Here is an 18,019-nt window from a genome sequence, read left to right as displayed (position 1 = left end):
ATTATGAGGTTTATTCACATTATGTTGATATATAATGGTAGCGAGCTTATTGAAATTAAGTAACAATATTATTTACAATTCATCACGGTTGGTAATGGTAGCGAGCACACTGATATTAATTAACAATGCCACTGACAACTCATTATTCTGTTGGTAATGGTAGCGAGCTTTTACCGAGTTACTTTACAATACTGATTACAACTCATCATTCCAATTACCAGAAGGGCCCACCCAATCACAGTTAATTTCATCAAATATATGGAGATATAGAGTCCTGGCCATAGCTAACAAAACTACCCTAGTTAAGTTTCTATGGTGCATAATTATACAATAAAATATATCCCTTCAACCACCGATCGATATGTGTCCACAAAGATAATCATGGGGCAAGGTATTCATGTGGGGTTAAGATACCAAGTGGGTGATCATAAGCCCACACAAAAGGGAATGTTCACATACTCTATATAATGACACACAAGTGAGGTACCAGCTCAGTCAGTATGCTAGGGAACCTGTGGGGGTGAGGTCCAGACGGTGTGTCAATTCAACTCTTTAAGTAACATTAACATTGTATCAAGATAACACTAACAAGCTTGGTGCCTAGGAACTGGGTTCAACGTACCTGTGGGGGTGAGGTCCAGACGGTGTGTGAGGGAGACAACCTCACACAGTCGGCTTATCACCTCCCCTCCCACTGCCCGCGGCTAGCCAGAGGCTAGTGAACGCATTTATCAGTGGTTTAGTTAACATACAATTGGCCTGTTCCACCAGTTCAGAAAGAGTTCCGAAGCAACTGGTTCTCTCACGATAGATAGAAAGATAGATATTTATTGACCACAAATGTACATAAAACCAAAACATCATACATAAATCGGAAGTTATTTAAGAATGTTAATTTTGTTAATATAACCACATTTCCAATTTGTAGTCCACATTCAGCACTTCCGTAAAATCTTTATATAATCACTAAAATATACACAGCTCTGGTGTCGTTACTGGCATAAAAATAGTTAAAAAAAATTAAAACTTTACAAATTTTGATAATTATATGAAACTACTTATATCTTGAAATTTAAAAAAAATACACCATGATAAAAACGAAAAAACAGAGGAACCCTAAAAGATGACGAATTCTCTAAAACAAATATACTAAAATGTTAATAGCCTGGACATGTTAAGAAGACACTCTAAGATAAGAAAATCTAAAAAAGAAAAACCTAAAGTAGAGGAACGTTAAAACAGAACAAATAAAAGTTAAAAACAGAACAAATAAAAGCCTGACTAAAGGCATGACATTTGGTACACAAACAGAACTATGCGATAGAACAATGACATAAGATTTACCTGACTAAAAAGACAGAATTACAGAACTAAGACAATAAACGAAAGACAATTTCAATGGCGTATTGACAATATACAAACGACCATGCCTCCAGTGTTCAGGAAGACAATATCAATGATATGTAGAAAGTAAGAAATGAAGCAATTCTTGCTGCGACATGTGCATCTTTTGTCATAAGTTCTTGCCATGTTGCAAAGTGTTGGTGTTCTCGCAATGGCTGTGTGAGGGCGCAAGACTCCACCACGTGTAGTTCAGTCTGCACCTCCCCACATGGGCAAAGCCGCTTTTCCAGGGGAAGGCGCCCCCTGCCTTGCCTATTCCACCGACCAGTCTCCACAGCTAAACCATGCCCGCACACATGTAACTTTGTAAATGATTCTCTATGTAAATCATTAAAAAACTTTCGTGTCAAATATAAGTTGTGGACAGTAAAATCAGGATTTAGGGATACATATATATGGTCTTCTAGAATACAGGGGAAAAATTCTGCTCGTCCCTCCTCCAAAAAAAACTAACTTATGATAATTCAGCACCTTCGGCTGAGGCGTAGTCACGCCACCAGCTCCACATCTGGTTCGTCTGTCTGTCTTGCGGTTCGTAACCACTTGTTTCACAAGCAACACATCAGTTATTACAGATTACCGATCTCTCAGTTTTCCCCGCATTACAATACTGTCATCAAATTTTTTTTTTTTGTCATGATTCTTGCCACGTTTTTCTTTGCAATCCAAAAGTTACCTCTAATGGACCGTATTGGCTTTCCGTGCAGCGCCGCACTCGGAGACTCGGGGAAACATAACGAAAGTACTATTTTGACTTAACTCGGTTCCTCTTTTCTATTTTGGAAAAAAATAATACTGGTTGTCCTTTGGAGCCAAACTTAAAAACGTGGTATCTGTTGGTAAGAAAAAAAAATGTACTTACCCTTTGCTGGCAAAGTTTTAAGGTTTGCGTCTGTGTGTGGTGTATGTGACCACTGAGGGGCGAATGTGGCGCGGGCCGCAGCCTCTTCCTGAGCCGCCCAAAACAGGGAAAACACGGTGGGAGGTTTTGCATTTTCCTTATTTTGCTCTCCAGCAGCTTAAGAATGATTTAATTTCCTGTTAAATATTTGCTAGTTTAAGTACCTGTAGCTATTTTCACTTCTGGTCTCAAGATAAGTGATTTAGAGATGCCTTCTCGTTGGAAGCAGCGCCAAACTGCCCAGAACACCGAAGCCATTGTAAACAAGGTCTCCCTGGCCGGGCACTGCTCCTGTCTCTCGACCCTCTAGAGTTGCCCTCGGCGCCTTCAGGTCATCTCCCACCCTGGCCCTGCAGGCAGAGGCAGGCCTTCCCTCACTAGACCACAGGCGCAACACCAAGACGATCATCACCGATCACAAAGTGACAACCTCTCCTCGCTCCTCGCCAGTCCATCCCAAGACGGACGTGACCCGCTCCCTGACACCCAATACATAGCGCCACTGCCCGTGGTGCCCCACACAACCTGACACACAAACAAATAAGGGAAGCCTGACACCAGAACACTTCATGCTGCACTGCCCGATATTTCACTCTCTTCACACCCTGGCCTTCACTCCCTTCCCACCCTTCCCACAAACAAAGTGACTGTGAAAGCGGTCCACAGTACATATGGTGGTAAATCTTGGGAATAGCGGCTCCTAGCGGGTAATTACAACATTTATAGCACGTACGACGGGGTTTTGACAAGCGGACAGGCGTGTTTATGTCTCAAGGGGTGTATTTTTCCACGCTGACCTCACGATTTCTTCCAAGTTGATGGGCGATGAGACTGCGAGCGCCGGGGTGACTAACACGCCTGTCCGCTTGTCAAAACCCCGTCGTACGTGCTAGAAATGTTGTAATTACCACCACACCGTGCCCTAAATGTGCACCCGCTTGGAGCCGCTATTCCTAAGATTTACCCATGTGGTTGCAATGTAAATAAAATAAAGCTTGTGGCTACACATTGAAGCCCTTACTGTGTCTCACCACTTTTAAACATGCATCGGCTAATCTTGAAGTAACGGTAGCCATCTTGCTTAAGGTTAACACTGACTTTGTGTTGTATTTAATTTCTCTTTGAGTGCACTGGTTTTAACGTGTCTGTACTGCAGCGACTTGCCTAATGGGTGAGCCTCCCATAAATCACTCCGCGAGTGGAGGTACTTCTTTAAGATGGACGACTGGTTAAGGAGTGGCTCTCTCACCTTACTGGTCGCGGTTTCGATCCCTGGCGCCGGCAAAACCTTTCCTTGTCTGGATTAATTTCTTGTGTGTTTCGTTACACGCAGAAGTTGTGTTGGAGTGTAGTAAAGAGTAAATTCTGCCGTTTCATGTCATTATCTCGTCCCCTACTCAACCAACGGTTCGTCTCATATTCATATCCTATAGTAACCTTCGGATCTCCCAGAAATCAATGGAAAAGATTTTAGAAATTAAAACCGGAATATGCTTGGGAACTCGCATTGCCACGGGTGGTGCAAACCCGTGGCTCACCACTGTAGCTTACTCTGCCACTGATGAAATTGATGTACTGCATATTTATCATTGAAAATAAACTTGCAAGGTCTAAACTAACCTAACCTGACCTAACGTACCTATGGGCTTTGTCGCCCACGGCCACATGGACTCCCACACATTTTGTGGCTGTTTTCACAGCTGTTTTGTTCTCTACACTCTTTCCCAGTGATTTTTGGGAGGTTTGAAGATACATGTACAATTCATATATATGACAATAAAAATGGTAATTTATTAAGTAGGAGATGAAATATCAGCACATCTGGTTAGGTTAAGTTAGATCTAGTTGGGTTAGGTAATTTATATTTATTTCGTTAACTTTAATTGATTGCCATTGATATGTGCGATTCACTTCACACTGTGCCTTTGTTATCAACGGAGGGGAATAGGGAGTGCATCATATATATTTTTCATAAACGAACTTAAGAAATCTATATTAATCTAATTTTACGTTCCTAACTCAACATAACCCTTTAGGTTGGAATATGTTACATGGGTATAAATTATGAGTAGCTCATATTTCAATTTGTCATTCCCCTTGTTTGTTTAAATTATATGACTGATTGAGGTTGCATACTTTTTGGAGCTTGTGCACATATTACTTAATGAATAATCTTATTCTCATTGATTATGTTGCTAGTGGACCACATAAGCTTTATGTAAATGGATATTACGCTTTTTTTCCAGTTATTTTACTACTGCCGGATATGTCATGATAAACTGAAAAATATTGTGTATATTTTATTTAAAACATAGTCTTGATTTATAAAGTATTTACACATCTATGACATATGGCAGCAGCCAATTGATGAGCCTTTTTTTTAATATCCATTTAAAAAAAAAGAGGAGGCTGGTGTGGAGATGGGTAAGTATAACTATACCACAAAAACTGAGTAAGTTTTCATTTCAAGTCAGTTACAACAATATAAAATAATAATGTAATGATACTATGTTATGATATCAATAATAATAATCCTAATCCTTATAATAGTAACGGTAATAATAATAATAATAATAATGTGTGTAGCCTATGGTCCATTTCATTTCATGTTAATCAGCATAGCGGGAATTTTGATAATTGTTCCACCTGTGCATTTTAGTTTGTGAATACGTGAAGTTCAAATGTTGTGATAGACGTTTCAGCTAATTTTTCAATAATATATTGGGGAGGCAGTGGCGGAGTGGTTAGCATGCCGGCGCTGCTTCCGAGAGATCCAGGAAGGACGCGGGTTCGAATCCTGGCCGTCACACAGCTGGGATTTTTCAGTCACCACCAAGTGGGCCAAGACTACCCACATGCTGCCCTGAAGACCACCGATCAACCCGGACTCTAGATTACCTCTCCAAAGAGAGCCTCAAAGATGAGCTCCAGGGGGCCGTATGAGCCAAAACAATTAGAGGGTGCCTCTATAAAACACTCGCTTGCGCTACAATGGGCTGGGCCGACTATCAGGCCCCACCAGTGAAAAAGCCTAACGGTGCAATAGGCCACGACAAAAAAATAAAAACCTTCAAAATCCTTAACAAACCGCTTGGCATTGATAATAATATACCATAACAAGAACACAAAAGACAAGCTTGTATCAAACGGAATAGTCAGATCATACCCGAAGGATCTATGGCTCCTCAAATGCCTATAATTCATATCTGTTCAGGTACATTAAATGATCTGGATGTGCAAGTGCAAATCAAGGGTATTTTAATAATTTCCTGCATGTAAATAACAATTAGTATTCAAAGAAACATGAAATAGTCAATACTGTTTGTTGATTGTGATTATACCTAGGCTGCTCTGAATATGACCCATGTTATAAATAAACCCACTAAACTTGCATACAAACACTGACAGAGCCAGACGTCATTTTATGTACCTACAATGAGATGAATTAAAGTTACTTGACAGGTTGTAAATTGTTCGTGTATGATCCGACAATACAGTTTGATACAAGCTTGTCTTTCGTGCTTGTATGGTATATTAAGTACGCCGTCACCTGAACTCCCCTGTTCTCGAGGTACAGTTTGAGTTCTGGGACCAAATACTGGAAATAAATGTGATTCATTGGTATGTGCAAGATGCCGTGGGCAATGCTTCCACGTGCGTGACCTTCTTTTTCCATTGGAAGTGTTTTATAGAGGGTCAGTTATTCTGTGGGGCCACGGCCTCCACAACCCCTCCAGCCAATGTTTGTTTACATTTGTCGCCGCTTCTTCTTCTTTAGACCTGATCGCACGCCAGGGGCCTCGGGCGGCGAAGAGGTGAACTGATAGCCAATACAGTCCATTGCTTTTCCTAAATTAACTATCTTTCCCAACTTTGACTTGAAGCTCTTGTACACAGCTACATCAAGAGGCTGACAGATATGAGTAGTGTGTGGGGCAAGAGCAAATAGTGTAACATTATTTTTACAAGTCAGTTCAATAACCTGTGGGGAACAGTGAGAAATATGCCCATCAAACAAAAGCAGGACTGGCCGTTCAGCTGTGGGACGAGTATGAGGTAGGAATAGTTGCTTAAACCATGTGAAAAAGAGATCACAATCCATAAAGCCAGATTCTTGCTTACCATAAAGGCAACCATCAGGCCCATCCTTTGCATACTTGCCTCCTGGAAAAGAATTCTTGAATATTATGAAGGGTGGTATGGCATGTCCAGCAGCTGACACACAGCAATGAATACTTATGTGTTCTGATGAGGCAACATCCCTAGAGTGAGCATGCTTCATTCTTTTGGGAATAACTACCCTCTGCGTACATTTATTTAAATCTACAAGCTTTCATCACAATTTTAGATATCTTGAGGTCTCTCTAAATATCCACCCTTATTTAGATGTTCCTTAATTAAGAAGCTGAAAGTAGTCCCTGATAATGTCAACTGTAGAGTTCCCATCTGCAGTCCATCCTGTCAGGTCGTCTCAACTTGGTGGCATCGGGGTATTTGTGCCAAAATGACCTCTGCCATCCTTCACAAGGACCTGATGATCCAAACACTTTCCTTCCATTTATTTTATCTATACACCAAGCAAGCATCAAAATTTGATTAATAGTCAGAGGAAATCCCCTCCCAGCCATGTAACCAATGTAGTTGCACAAGTCTCTCTCCTGTCCTGGTGTCAAAGTCCTTTTCCTCCCTGCCTTGCAATCATCACTAACTTAGCCATGTAACCTGTCAGTCAGTGTCTTCCTTGGTACGTTAAAAGTCCTGGCAGCCTCAGAAGGAGTAACTTGATCCTCCCTGCATGCTTTGAGGGCACGTTACATGTCCTCTGGAGACCATTGGGAGTGTTTTTTGCCTACTCTTATTGGCTGAGATGGCCTCTAGGGATTAGGCACGATTGTAAGCTAAAAGAGAAACATGATGAAAATTTTTAATAGAAGGCATCATGACAACCTGAGTTGTTAGGTAATATGGTGAAAATCATAAAATGCGTCATTAATTTCGCCATTTATTTCGCCAGCGTCATCAGTTTCGCCAATTTCTCACATATAGTATCGTTTATTTCGCCATTTCAGTAAATTAAAAAAAACAAAATTTGGCAAACAATATTGTGATCAAAGACAGGTGACACGCACCTTAACTCCTCGGCTGCCAGACAGGCACTGAATCATAATGGGAAGACGCTGTGTTATATGAAAAAATTGTCATCGCCTGAACATACTTGTGGTGGTATGGGTGCATTGCTCTACTGCGCAGAAAACAACAGCTGACGCCGCCTGCCTTATTTATTTTTTAGGTGCATTTCATCGACAATACAGCATTGTGTTGTATATTTTCGAATTCCTGAGACATTCATTATGTGATAACACATTTGTATTGTGTGCTGGTAGGATGATAGGGCCTTTGGTTAGGATGCGTACCAGATGACTGTGAAAGCGGTCCTTAGTCCTTATAAAATTGTCACTTTTTTATTGCTGTTAGCTGCTGCTACTATCCTGTAAATTACTGGCGTAAGTAGTATGTTGTGAAGCCCTGTAGTTCAGCATCCCCATGTTTAACTGTCCGGAGCCATTCTTTCACCACCTTTTCCAGTAGGGATGCCCCCATGTATCGGTATCGGTAATTGTATTGGCACATTTCAAGAGTATCGGTATCGGCTGATTTTCTGCCGATACTACTGATACTTGAAGGAGTTTTGTTTGTCGCATGTCACTTGTTGCAAATAATTTTGTTGAACAGAAATTGGATTTTCTAAATTTTTGAAAAAAATATTAGAAAAATGAAATTATCTAGTATCATGATGCTACATAGTTTGGAATTTCCCGTGATTTAATTCTCATCACTTTAAACGATAAGATTCATATTACTTTGAATACAAGTATATAATACTTAGTTATACAGTATAGCCTTTGGTACTGCGGACACGTACAATACAGGTTTAGTAGCTTCGGCGCGGGATTGGCAGCCCCGACACTTGCCTCATCAGCCTTGCCAGTCGTACAATAATTATCATACAAATACGGAAATCCGACCGTTTGTATGATGTACAATAACGCCTGTACGATAATATGATAATCCCGGAATTTGTTCAATAATTCAGTGGAGATGTAAAATAATTTTATTATTCAATTTAAACATTTTTCTCTCTTGACAGCTGAGCATGTAGTGTGTGGGTGACGCAAATGTTGGTCTGATACACGTACCATTCACATTCTGCTCCGTCTTCTGAGTTAGCCTCTCTACGTATCTGTCAACCTGTCAATTTAGCCAGCGCCCTTTGGCTGCGTTCAGTGAACAGATTGATTTTAACACTGACCAAACGTGCTTTTTGGAAGTTATATCGTAACTATAGAAATTACAGTACAGTACCCTCTCGAGTTTCGCGCTATCCGAATTTCGCGATCCACAAGTTTCGCGGTTAGTCCTAAATTCTTACCATCATGAGTTTCACGCATTATCACCCTGAGTTTCGCGCTGCTTTGACACGTCATGCACTCTACCTTTAAAGGTAGTATCACACTGGATGTTTTCCTCCAAACATTGTGGCTGTGGCAAAAGAGAGAGAGAGAGAGAGAGAGAGAGAGAGAGAGAGAGAGAGAGAGAGAGAGAGAGAGAATGGGTCGTTTTGAAGCTGCAGTTGCAGGTGGCTGCCTTATGATTGGCTGACAGTACTGAAAACACGCTTGTGATTCGCTGGGAGTCCGATGACGTCATCGCCGACACTCACCTTATCAGCAGCTTCACTGCCTTTAGGTGGTGTCACAATGGCCGTTTCCGTCCAACCGTTGGGGCTTCGGGCTACGCCCGTACGCCCAACCGAAGCAGTTCATGGTTATCCGTAGCTGGTGTCACACTGAGCCTTTTCTTCCACCGCATTGGCGGTAGCTTGGCAACCGGCAAATCCAACTTTTCCAGGTGTGTGTTACACATGGCTGGGTCGGTTGCGTATCCACATCCACAACGTAAACAAAGCACTTGCCCTGTAGCCTATCAACTTGGTGTCATCTGCTAAAGTAAGGGCTGTTGGGCGTTGTCTGCTAAAGTAAGGGCTGTCGTGGCTTGTGGTGCCATTACCCAAGTTATGGACTTGTTGCTGCAGTTAAAATACAGTTGTGGGTGTGGCATGCCTGTGTTTCCTCCATGCCAGTTCTCATTGTCACCACTGCGCGTGCGTGGCTAACCCACCCATCTTGACTCAACCACATAAACACATGGATCGAATAACACACACACACACACCAGACTCATTAGGAACCACTGCAGATGTTTCTGACAAACAGAAACAACTTCACCATTTCTTGAGTGTGTTGAACGTATTTGGTGAGTGGCTCACATGAACCAAACCTGGCTCTTGGCAAGAAGAGAGCAGTCGTCTTTAACACTGCTCTCTTCTTGCCATTGGGTATGTTTGGTTTGTGTGAACCACTCACCTAATAAGTTCTAACACACTCTAGGAAATGTCGAAGCCATTTTTGTTTGTGAGAAACATCTGCTATGGTTCATGATGAGTCTGGTGTGTGTGTGTGTGTGTGTTGTTACTCGATCCACGTGTTTGTGTGGTCGGAGTCTAGATGGGTGGGTTGGCCATTCACGCGCAGTGGTGACAATGAGAACTGGCACGGAAGAACCACAGGCACGCCACACCCACAACAGCTTCTTCCTTCCATTTAACTGCAGCAACAAGTCCATAACTTGGGTAATGACAGCACAAGCCACAGCAGCCCTTGCTTTAGAAGACGACGCCATGTTGATACAGGGCAAGTGCTTTGTTTACGTTGTGGATGTGTATACGGCCAACCAACCTTGGCCGTGTGTGATGCACACTCGGAAAAGTTGGATTTGGCGTTTGCCCAAGCTGCCGCCAAGGCGGTGGGAAGAAAAGGGCCCAGTATGACATCAGGTTACATATAACCGACAACTCGATCCCGGATGGGCGCACGGGCGTTGCCAATAGCCACAATGGTTAGAAGAAAACGGCCAGTGTGATACTGCCTCAAGGCAGCGAGGCCGCTGGCCGGGTGAGCGCCGGCGATGATGTCATCAGACTCCCAGCGAATCACAAGCTTGTTTTCAGAGCTCAGCCAATCGTAAGACTTCATCTGTGGCTTTAAAACAACCCGTTCTCTCCTCCTGTTTTCTTCCTTTTTCCACGGTACGTTTTTTAAATAACAAGGAAGTATAGGAGGAAAAAAGTGAGCTCCAGGGGGCAGCATGGGCCAATTATAATGGTGCCAGTATAAACAGTCGCCTGCGCCATGACGGGCTCGGGGCCCACCATCAGGCCCAGATGGATAGTCTACCGGCGCCATAGCCCAAATGTAGGGGGGAAAAAAAAAAAATCTCCAGGGGTCGGAACAGATAAGCTCTTTTTCAGTGTTTTCAATACCTCGAGTTTAGCGCTATACCTTCGGAACGAAGTGAGCGCGAAATTTGAGAGGGTGCTGTATTTGCCTTTCACAAAAATCCATACTCCATGTATAATCAAATAAATAGTACTACTTTATATTACTATTTTTTCATTTGATTGTTTTTACCCATGTCTTTAAGAGACCAAAGTTTATTAATAACAAACTTGATAAAAAGAAATTCATGACTATGGACACCTTTTTTCAGGCCAGCTCTGATTACTTTTTTTTTTCCTTCTCTTCTATGGTGGAACAAGTAGTGGGTCTTTTTTTTTCTTAACATTTGATATTGTCCTTTAGCTGCTGGAATTGTTGTATTAAAAAAATTCAGTGCACAGGTATTGGTTTCGGTCAAATATTGGGGTATCGGTATTGGTCAAAATTTTGGTATCGGTACATCCCTATTTTCCATCACGGCTCTCATATGCTACTCATATGCCCATGGACACATTCTGGAAACTAATAAAAAATGCATTATGCAGTTACACTATGCAGTAGGCTACTATATTAATAAATATTATGACAACGAATCTGCCATTGACACATAATATTGCAGTATTAGGAACAGAATGTGAGAATTTAAGTAAAAAAAAGAAAAAAAGAAAAAAAGAAATATCACGAGAAAACAAAGTAAAGTAGCTAGACTATTGGGTTGTGAATGAGTCATTTCACCAGTTACAGCTAATCTTATGCACTTATTACAACTAAGTACCACAGTACAGCATAAGATACATGATAAGAACTTCAGCAAACTTCCCTTGCACAAAAAAGTGTTTCAAAATACAGCAGGGAAGAGCAGACGCCTCACTTACCACGGGTCACACCCGCCGCCAGCTACACTGTGTCGCCGTCCAGCACTGATCGTCTGTCAGTGATTGAGATTATCTAACACATCATGATTGCCCGACTTTTTTCCTATAACATTATGGATATAGAATTCCACTTAGTACATAATTTCATTTTAATTTACAGATATTGATAATGGTAACAATGATTGATTTACAGAAAAAGTAATCGAAGAAGGATTCACGTCACTGGTGAATGTTAATAATTATTGTGTTATACATGCGTGCGCGTGTGTGTGTGCGTAATTGTGTGTGTGTGTGTGTGTACAAAAGTGTATGTACTATATGCCCATGGTAGTTTGCAGTTTATGGAAAGACTGATCGATTCATTATCCATCGCATAGATATCCACAATCATAAACAACGTCTTTTACACACGCATTTACAGCATGTTACTGCATGAGATGATAATTAAAGTCGTTGGAGTACGGAGGCCCTCCGTCGATTTGACGTCAGAAATTTTGCTGACGGTGGCTGCCCCTCTGCCGATGGAGGCCCGACGGTGACGGTTTGCTGGGAGTACAGAGGCTCTCTGTCGAATTGACGTAACAATATTTGCCGATGGTGGCCGACCTTCTGCCGACGGAGGCCCGACGGTTATGTTTGCTGGGAGTACAGAGGCTCTGTCAAATTGACGTCACAAATTTTGCCGACGGTGGCCGACCTTCTGCCGATGGAGGCCCGACGGTGACGGTTTGCTGGGTTGGGTTTTCTTTCACGTGTAGCCCCTGTTCACCTAGCAGTGAGTAGGTACGCGACGTAAGGCGAGGAGTTGTGACCTCGTTGTCGCGGTGTGTTGTGTGTGAATGGTCCCAGTCCTACCCAAAGATCGGTCACTGAGCTCTGAGCTCCTTCCGTAGGGGAACGGCTGGCTGTCTCGAGAGAGACCCGCAGCAAACCAAGAGGTGAATTAGACGCACACACACACACGCACACACACACACACATACGTACACACACAGTATATTAACAAATATTCAATTTGGATTTAGAGGAGGACGATCCTGTGTAACTGAATTCGATGCTGTTTGCTGATGACACATTGCTCATTGCAGAAAATGAAAGTGACTCACAAAATTTGGTCAGTGTTTTTTATAGTGTCTGTAAAAGGAGAAAGCTGAAAGTAAATGTCAACAAAAGTAAAGTGATGGTTTGTGAGCGAAATAGAAGTGAGGTTGTAGATTTTGTATGCCCATATAGCGTGGGAATTGAACGTGAAAAAGAATGCAAAATAATTTTGAATGGTGAAGAAATGGAGGTCAATGAGTTTAAGTACCTTGGATCAGTTATATGTAAGCATAGTGATATGGAGGGAGAGACAAGAGAAAGGGCATTGCAAGGAAGAAGGGTTGGAGGGTCTTTGGGACGAATCATGAATGGCAGAAGTGTGAGCATGGAGGTAAAGAGGGATTTGAGAAATACAATACTATAGCCTGTTCACTTAAGCTAGATTCCTGGCACCTAGGCAGGTTGGTAAACTTGCAGCTAATTGGCTGCTCCGCTCTCCCGCTAACACTCATGTCGGACCACATCTTGCATGCTCGAGTGAGACATGTTACTTTATTATATGCCATGGCTCACCTCATATACGAGCTAGCCAGTTTTGGTTGACACCATCAGACTTATCAGTGACTGTAGAATCAAGATGTATTTTAAAAACTCGACAAAACAAATAAGAAAATGGTATTACGATGAGTTGAACCGTGATGTTAAAAAAATGTTTGTAACATGTTTTTACTTATGCTCACTGTTTTCATCAGTTGTTCATTGACTGCAGAAATATATTATTACATTACGTAGGGAAATTTCTCGTGAACACGATAGTGTGATCAGAATGCAGTTAAAGCTCTACGTATTGAAAACACAGAGTTATTTATGGCAACATTTCACTCGCCCCAACCATCACGGCGCTCGAGACACCCTGTATGATGATGATAAAAAAAATGAGTGTCGCGCGTGTAGTGCGGCGACGGCCTGATGAACGAGCCTCCCATAACCCACTTAGCCAGTGGGGTACCTCTTTGGCTGACTCGGTAAGGAGTGGCTCTCCCGTCACGCTGGTCGCGGGTTCAATCCCAGGCAGCCGGGGAATACCCTCTCCTTGTCTTGATTAATTTCTCGTGTGTTTCGATACACGCAGAGGCCGTGTTGGGAAATAGAAAGGATGGAAAATAAGCTCGTGGGGCATTACAGTGGTGGCATAGCGGTGGGCATCCTCTCCTGCAGTTCTGTTGAGTTTCCCCAAAGGGGTAACAGGTAGGATGGCCCATGCTCCGAGGTTGATAGAAAATGGAAATATTGGAGGTATGTCTCAAAGGGACATTGTGGAGTTATGTCTCAAAGGGACATTGTCAACACACAGAAATTAATCTACATAGGGGGGAAAGCCGTGTAGTGTGGCGACGGCCTGATGAACGAGCCTCCCATAACCCACTTAGCCAGTGGGGTACCTCTTTGGCCGACTCGGTAAGGAGTGGCTCTCCCGTCACGCTGGTCGCGGGTTCAATCCCAGGCAGCCGGGGAATACCCTCACTTTGTCTTGATTAATTTCTCATGTGTTTCGATACACGCAGAGGACGTGTAGGAAAATAGAAAAAGAGAAAATAAAAGCCCGGGGCATTACACGCACACCATGATGGTTGGGGTGAGTGACATGTTGCTATAAACAACCCTGTGTTTTCAATATGTGGAGCTTCATCTGGATTCTGATCACACTATCGTGTTCATGAGAGATCTCCCTACGTGATGTAATATATTTCTGCAGTCAATGAACAACTGTTGAAAACAGTGAGCATAAATAAAACATGTTATAAATATTTTTTTAACATCTTCACAGTTCAACTCATTGTCATACCATTTTCTTTTTTGTTTTGTTGAGTTTTTAAAATACATCTTGATTCTACAGTCACTGCTGAGTCTGATGGTGTCAACCAAAACTGGCTAGCTCGTATGTGAGGTGAGCTATGGCATATAATAAAGAAACATGTCTCACTCGAGCATGCAAGATGTGGTCTGACATTAGTGTTAGCGGGAGAGCGGGGCAGCCAATCAGCTGCAAGCTTACCAACCTGCCTAGGTGCCAGGAATCTAGCTTAAGTGAACAGGCTATAGTACCAACCCTCACATATGCAAGTGAGATGTGGGCCTGGAATGAAAGTCAGAGATCTAGAGTGCAGGCAGTGGAAATAAATTGTTTCAGGAGTGCTTTTGGTGTGAGTAGAATGGATTAAATGAGTAATTAAAGTGTGTACGAGCATTTTGGAATGTGTCACTGGGGTGAAGGGAAGAAGTGTGGAGTGGTGGAAGAAGTGAAGCGACAGACTTTAAAGTGGTTTGTCCACATGAAGCGAATGGAGGAGAGTAAGATGACCAGAAGTGTGTATGTGAGTGAGATGGAGGGAATGCTAGAGGACGACCTTCATTGAAGTGGAGGGATAGGGTGCAAGAGTACTTTAGGGAAAGGGGGAAAAGATCTTTGAGAAACTTTGAGCAGGCAAGGAGGGAGTGTCTGGATAGTGAAAGTTGGACACTACTGCTGTGGCCATCCCCTGGTGGGAGCTCCTTGGAGCAGGCGTCGATGAAATGATGATGATGAGAGAGAAACAATTTATATAACAGTATATTAATACTGTTACGACTGTCAATGTATTTATATGATTTTTATGTGAATATTTATCTCTCTCCTTATACTGTATCTTATTTATTTCCTTTGTTTTTTGTCTACTTTGATATTTATAAGATAATAATGTTGGAAAACCTTTATATATCACAGAAAAATATGCGGGTTCTTTGGAGCAGCAAGCCACGCTCCTACAATTCCTCAAACTCCCGTGAATCAAGTGTCAACAAACAGCGTCCGTTCAAAATGCCGCTTCCTGACCTGGTGAGTTACCGCTTATCAAGTTTATTTTGCTGCCTACACACCTTCAGGAGACACAGGGCTGATGGCGGTAGGCTGTGGGCGTGTAGACGTGTAGGGGAAAGGAGAAAATGAGTGGTGATTTTTACATAGATTTACATAGAAAATCAGACCACACAGACCCCATGGTCCAGACTTGGTGGTCTGTCCTTAAACCTAAGTGATTTTACATTAATCAGAAGACTCCAAAACGTTGCATTTCTACTCTAGTTGATATTAAGTTGAAGGAAGTGACGGTCGAGCTTATTTTTGAAGGAGTCAATCGTGTTACACTGGACCACTGATGATGGGAGCTTATTCCATTCTCGCACTACAACGTTGGTGAAGAAAAATTTGGTGCAGTCTGAATTTACTTGTCTACATCTGAGTTTTACGCCATTGTTCCTCGTGCGCAAAGTGTCATCGATCATAAACAATGTTGATCTGTCTACATTCGTGAAACCATTAAGTATTTTAAAACATTCGATCAGTTTTCCTCGGAGGCGACGTTTCAAGAGAGAACATGTTAAGGGTAGAAAGCCTTCTTCGTAGGATTTGTTGCGCAAGGAAGGGATCATTTTCGTTGCCCGACGCTGAACACCTTCTAATTTAGCAATATCCTTTGCATGGTGGGGAGACCAAAACTGTACCACATATTCCAAGTGGGGTCTGACTAAACTGTTGTAGAGCGGAGTATTACATCTTTATTCTTAAATAAAAGTTTCTTTTAATGAAGCCCAACATTCTGTTCGCTTTATTTGCTGCATCGATGCATTGCTGTGAGAATTTGAGGTTTGACGCGATTTTGACCCCAAGTCCTTGACGCATTGAACGCTTTTGAGTTTAACGCCGCGCATTTCGTAATCAAACTTTTTATTCCTCGTTCCAACTTGAAGGACCTGGCACTTGTCTACGTTAAAGGGCATCTCCATCTATCCGACCAAGCTGAAATTTTGTGCAAATCCTCTTGGAGGCTTTGCCTGTCTTCGCCAGTGAGAACCGAGTTACCAATCTTTGTGTCGTCTGCAAATTTACTAATGCGGTTATTGAGTCCAACATCTACGTCGTTGATGTAAATAATGAAGAGCACTGGGCCAAGAACCGAGCCCTGAGGGACGCCACTAGTGACAGGCGCCCACTCTGAGTTAAATCCGTCAATCACTACTCTTTGTTGTCTGTTGCTCAACCAATTCGCGATCCATTGGTTTACCTGACCGTCAATACCTATTTGTTTTAATTTGTAAAGTAATTTATGATGCGGGACTTTATCAAACGCTTTCTGAAATCAAGATAGACTACGTCCAGTGATTTGGTTACGTCATAAACAGTGAAGAGGTCGTTATAAAAGGTTAATAGATTTGATAGGCAGGATCTTTGTTTCGAAGCCATGTTGTGAGTCCCCAATTAATGAGTGGCTTTCAAGGTAACTCACAATTTTGTCTCTAATTATGCCCTCAAGTAGCTTACCTACAACCGAAGTTAGACTAATGGGCCTGTAATTACCTGGTACTTTTTTGTCTCCTTTCTTAAAAATCGGTGTCACGTTAGCCTTTTTCCAATCTGAAGGGACAATGCCTTGTCGCAAGGACATATTGAATACGGTTGTGAGGGAGGAGAGTATTTCGCTCTTTGTTTCTTTCAGCAGAGTTGGATATACTTTATCAGGTCCAGGACTTTTATTTGTTTTAAGTGATTTGAGGGCTTTAAGGACTTCATCGGGTTTTATTTCAAAGTTAGACAATGCATGCTCGGGATTTACATTAGTACTGGTGTTGGTGGTGGTGGTGGGAGGACTGTTATTATTAAACACCGAGGAAAAGTAATTATTTAATAGGTTTGCAACGTGTTGGCTGTCAGTCACTAGTGCACCGTCGCTGTTTATTAAAGGTCCAATTCCACTTCTGATCGCCTTTCTGTTGTTTATGTAACTGAAGAAGGACAAGGAATAGAAGGTAAAGAGCCGTGCCCTCCCCCCCGGAAATTTAAAGTTCATAGGATGTTTGGCAAACGTTTGTAAAAGGTGCGCAAACTTCACAACATGAGCTTCAGATGAACCTCAAACAAGCCTGAAAAGTACCCGTTTTGGTGTACACTTTTCGGTTTGCGCAAACCTCATGTGAACTTTAAAAGCACCTAAAAATGAGCTGTAAAAAGACTTTTCATGAACCTTAAATGAACTTTTAACAGACCTCAAAAAAACTTTATATGAACTTTAAAACACCTATAAATGAACCATAAAAAGCCTTTGAATGAACCTTAAATGAACCTTTAACAAACCTCAAAAAAACTTTAAATGAACTTTAAAACGCCTATAAATGAACCATAAAAAGCCTTTTAATGAACCTTAAATGAACTTTGAATGGACCTCAAAAATCTTTATATGAACTTTAAAAACACCTAAAAATGAACCATAAAAAGCCTTTTAATGAACCTTAAATGAACATTGGATGGACCTCAAATAATATGAATCACGAGTTCTAAAAAATGCCTTCATAGGAATTACTGCCATTTGAAGAAAACAACATGGTTTCCTTCTTGTTTTATTATCTCCACATATACATCACATTCTACC

General features: G+C 41.9%; 1 protein-coding gene across 1 annotated transcript in view; it reads left to right on the top strand.

The window, feature by feature from the left end:
• Positions 1 to 18,019, top strand: part of LOC127007171 (serine/arginine repetitive matrix protein 1-like) — a 108,744-nt gene that overhangs the window by 14,541 nt on the left and 76,184 nt on the right. Inside the window, exon 2 of the mRNA XM_050877888.1 lies at positions 15,322 to 15,432. Coding sequence (XP_050733845.1) covers positions 15,328 to 15,432 — 105 coding nt within the window. The 5' untranslated portion in view covers positions 15,322 to 15,327. The remainder of the gene's footprint in view (positions 1 to 15,321; positions 15,433 to 18,019) is intronic.

This window comes from Eriocheir sinensis, chromosome 34, assembly GCF_024679095.1.
Source record: "Eriocheir sinensis breed Jianghai 21 chromosome 34, ASM2467909v1, whole genome shotgun sequence".
In the NCBI taxonomy this organism is placed as follows: domain Eukaryota; kingdom Metazoa; phylum Arthropoda; class Malacostraca; order Decapoda; family Varunidae; genus Eriocheir; species Eriocheir sinensis.
The sequence above is the reverse complement of the archived record's forward strand: the minus strand, read 5'-3'. Positions and strand labels throughout refer to the sequence as shown.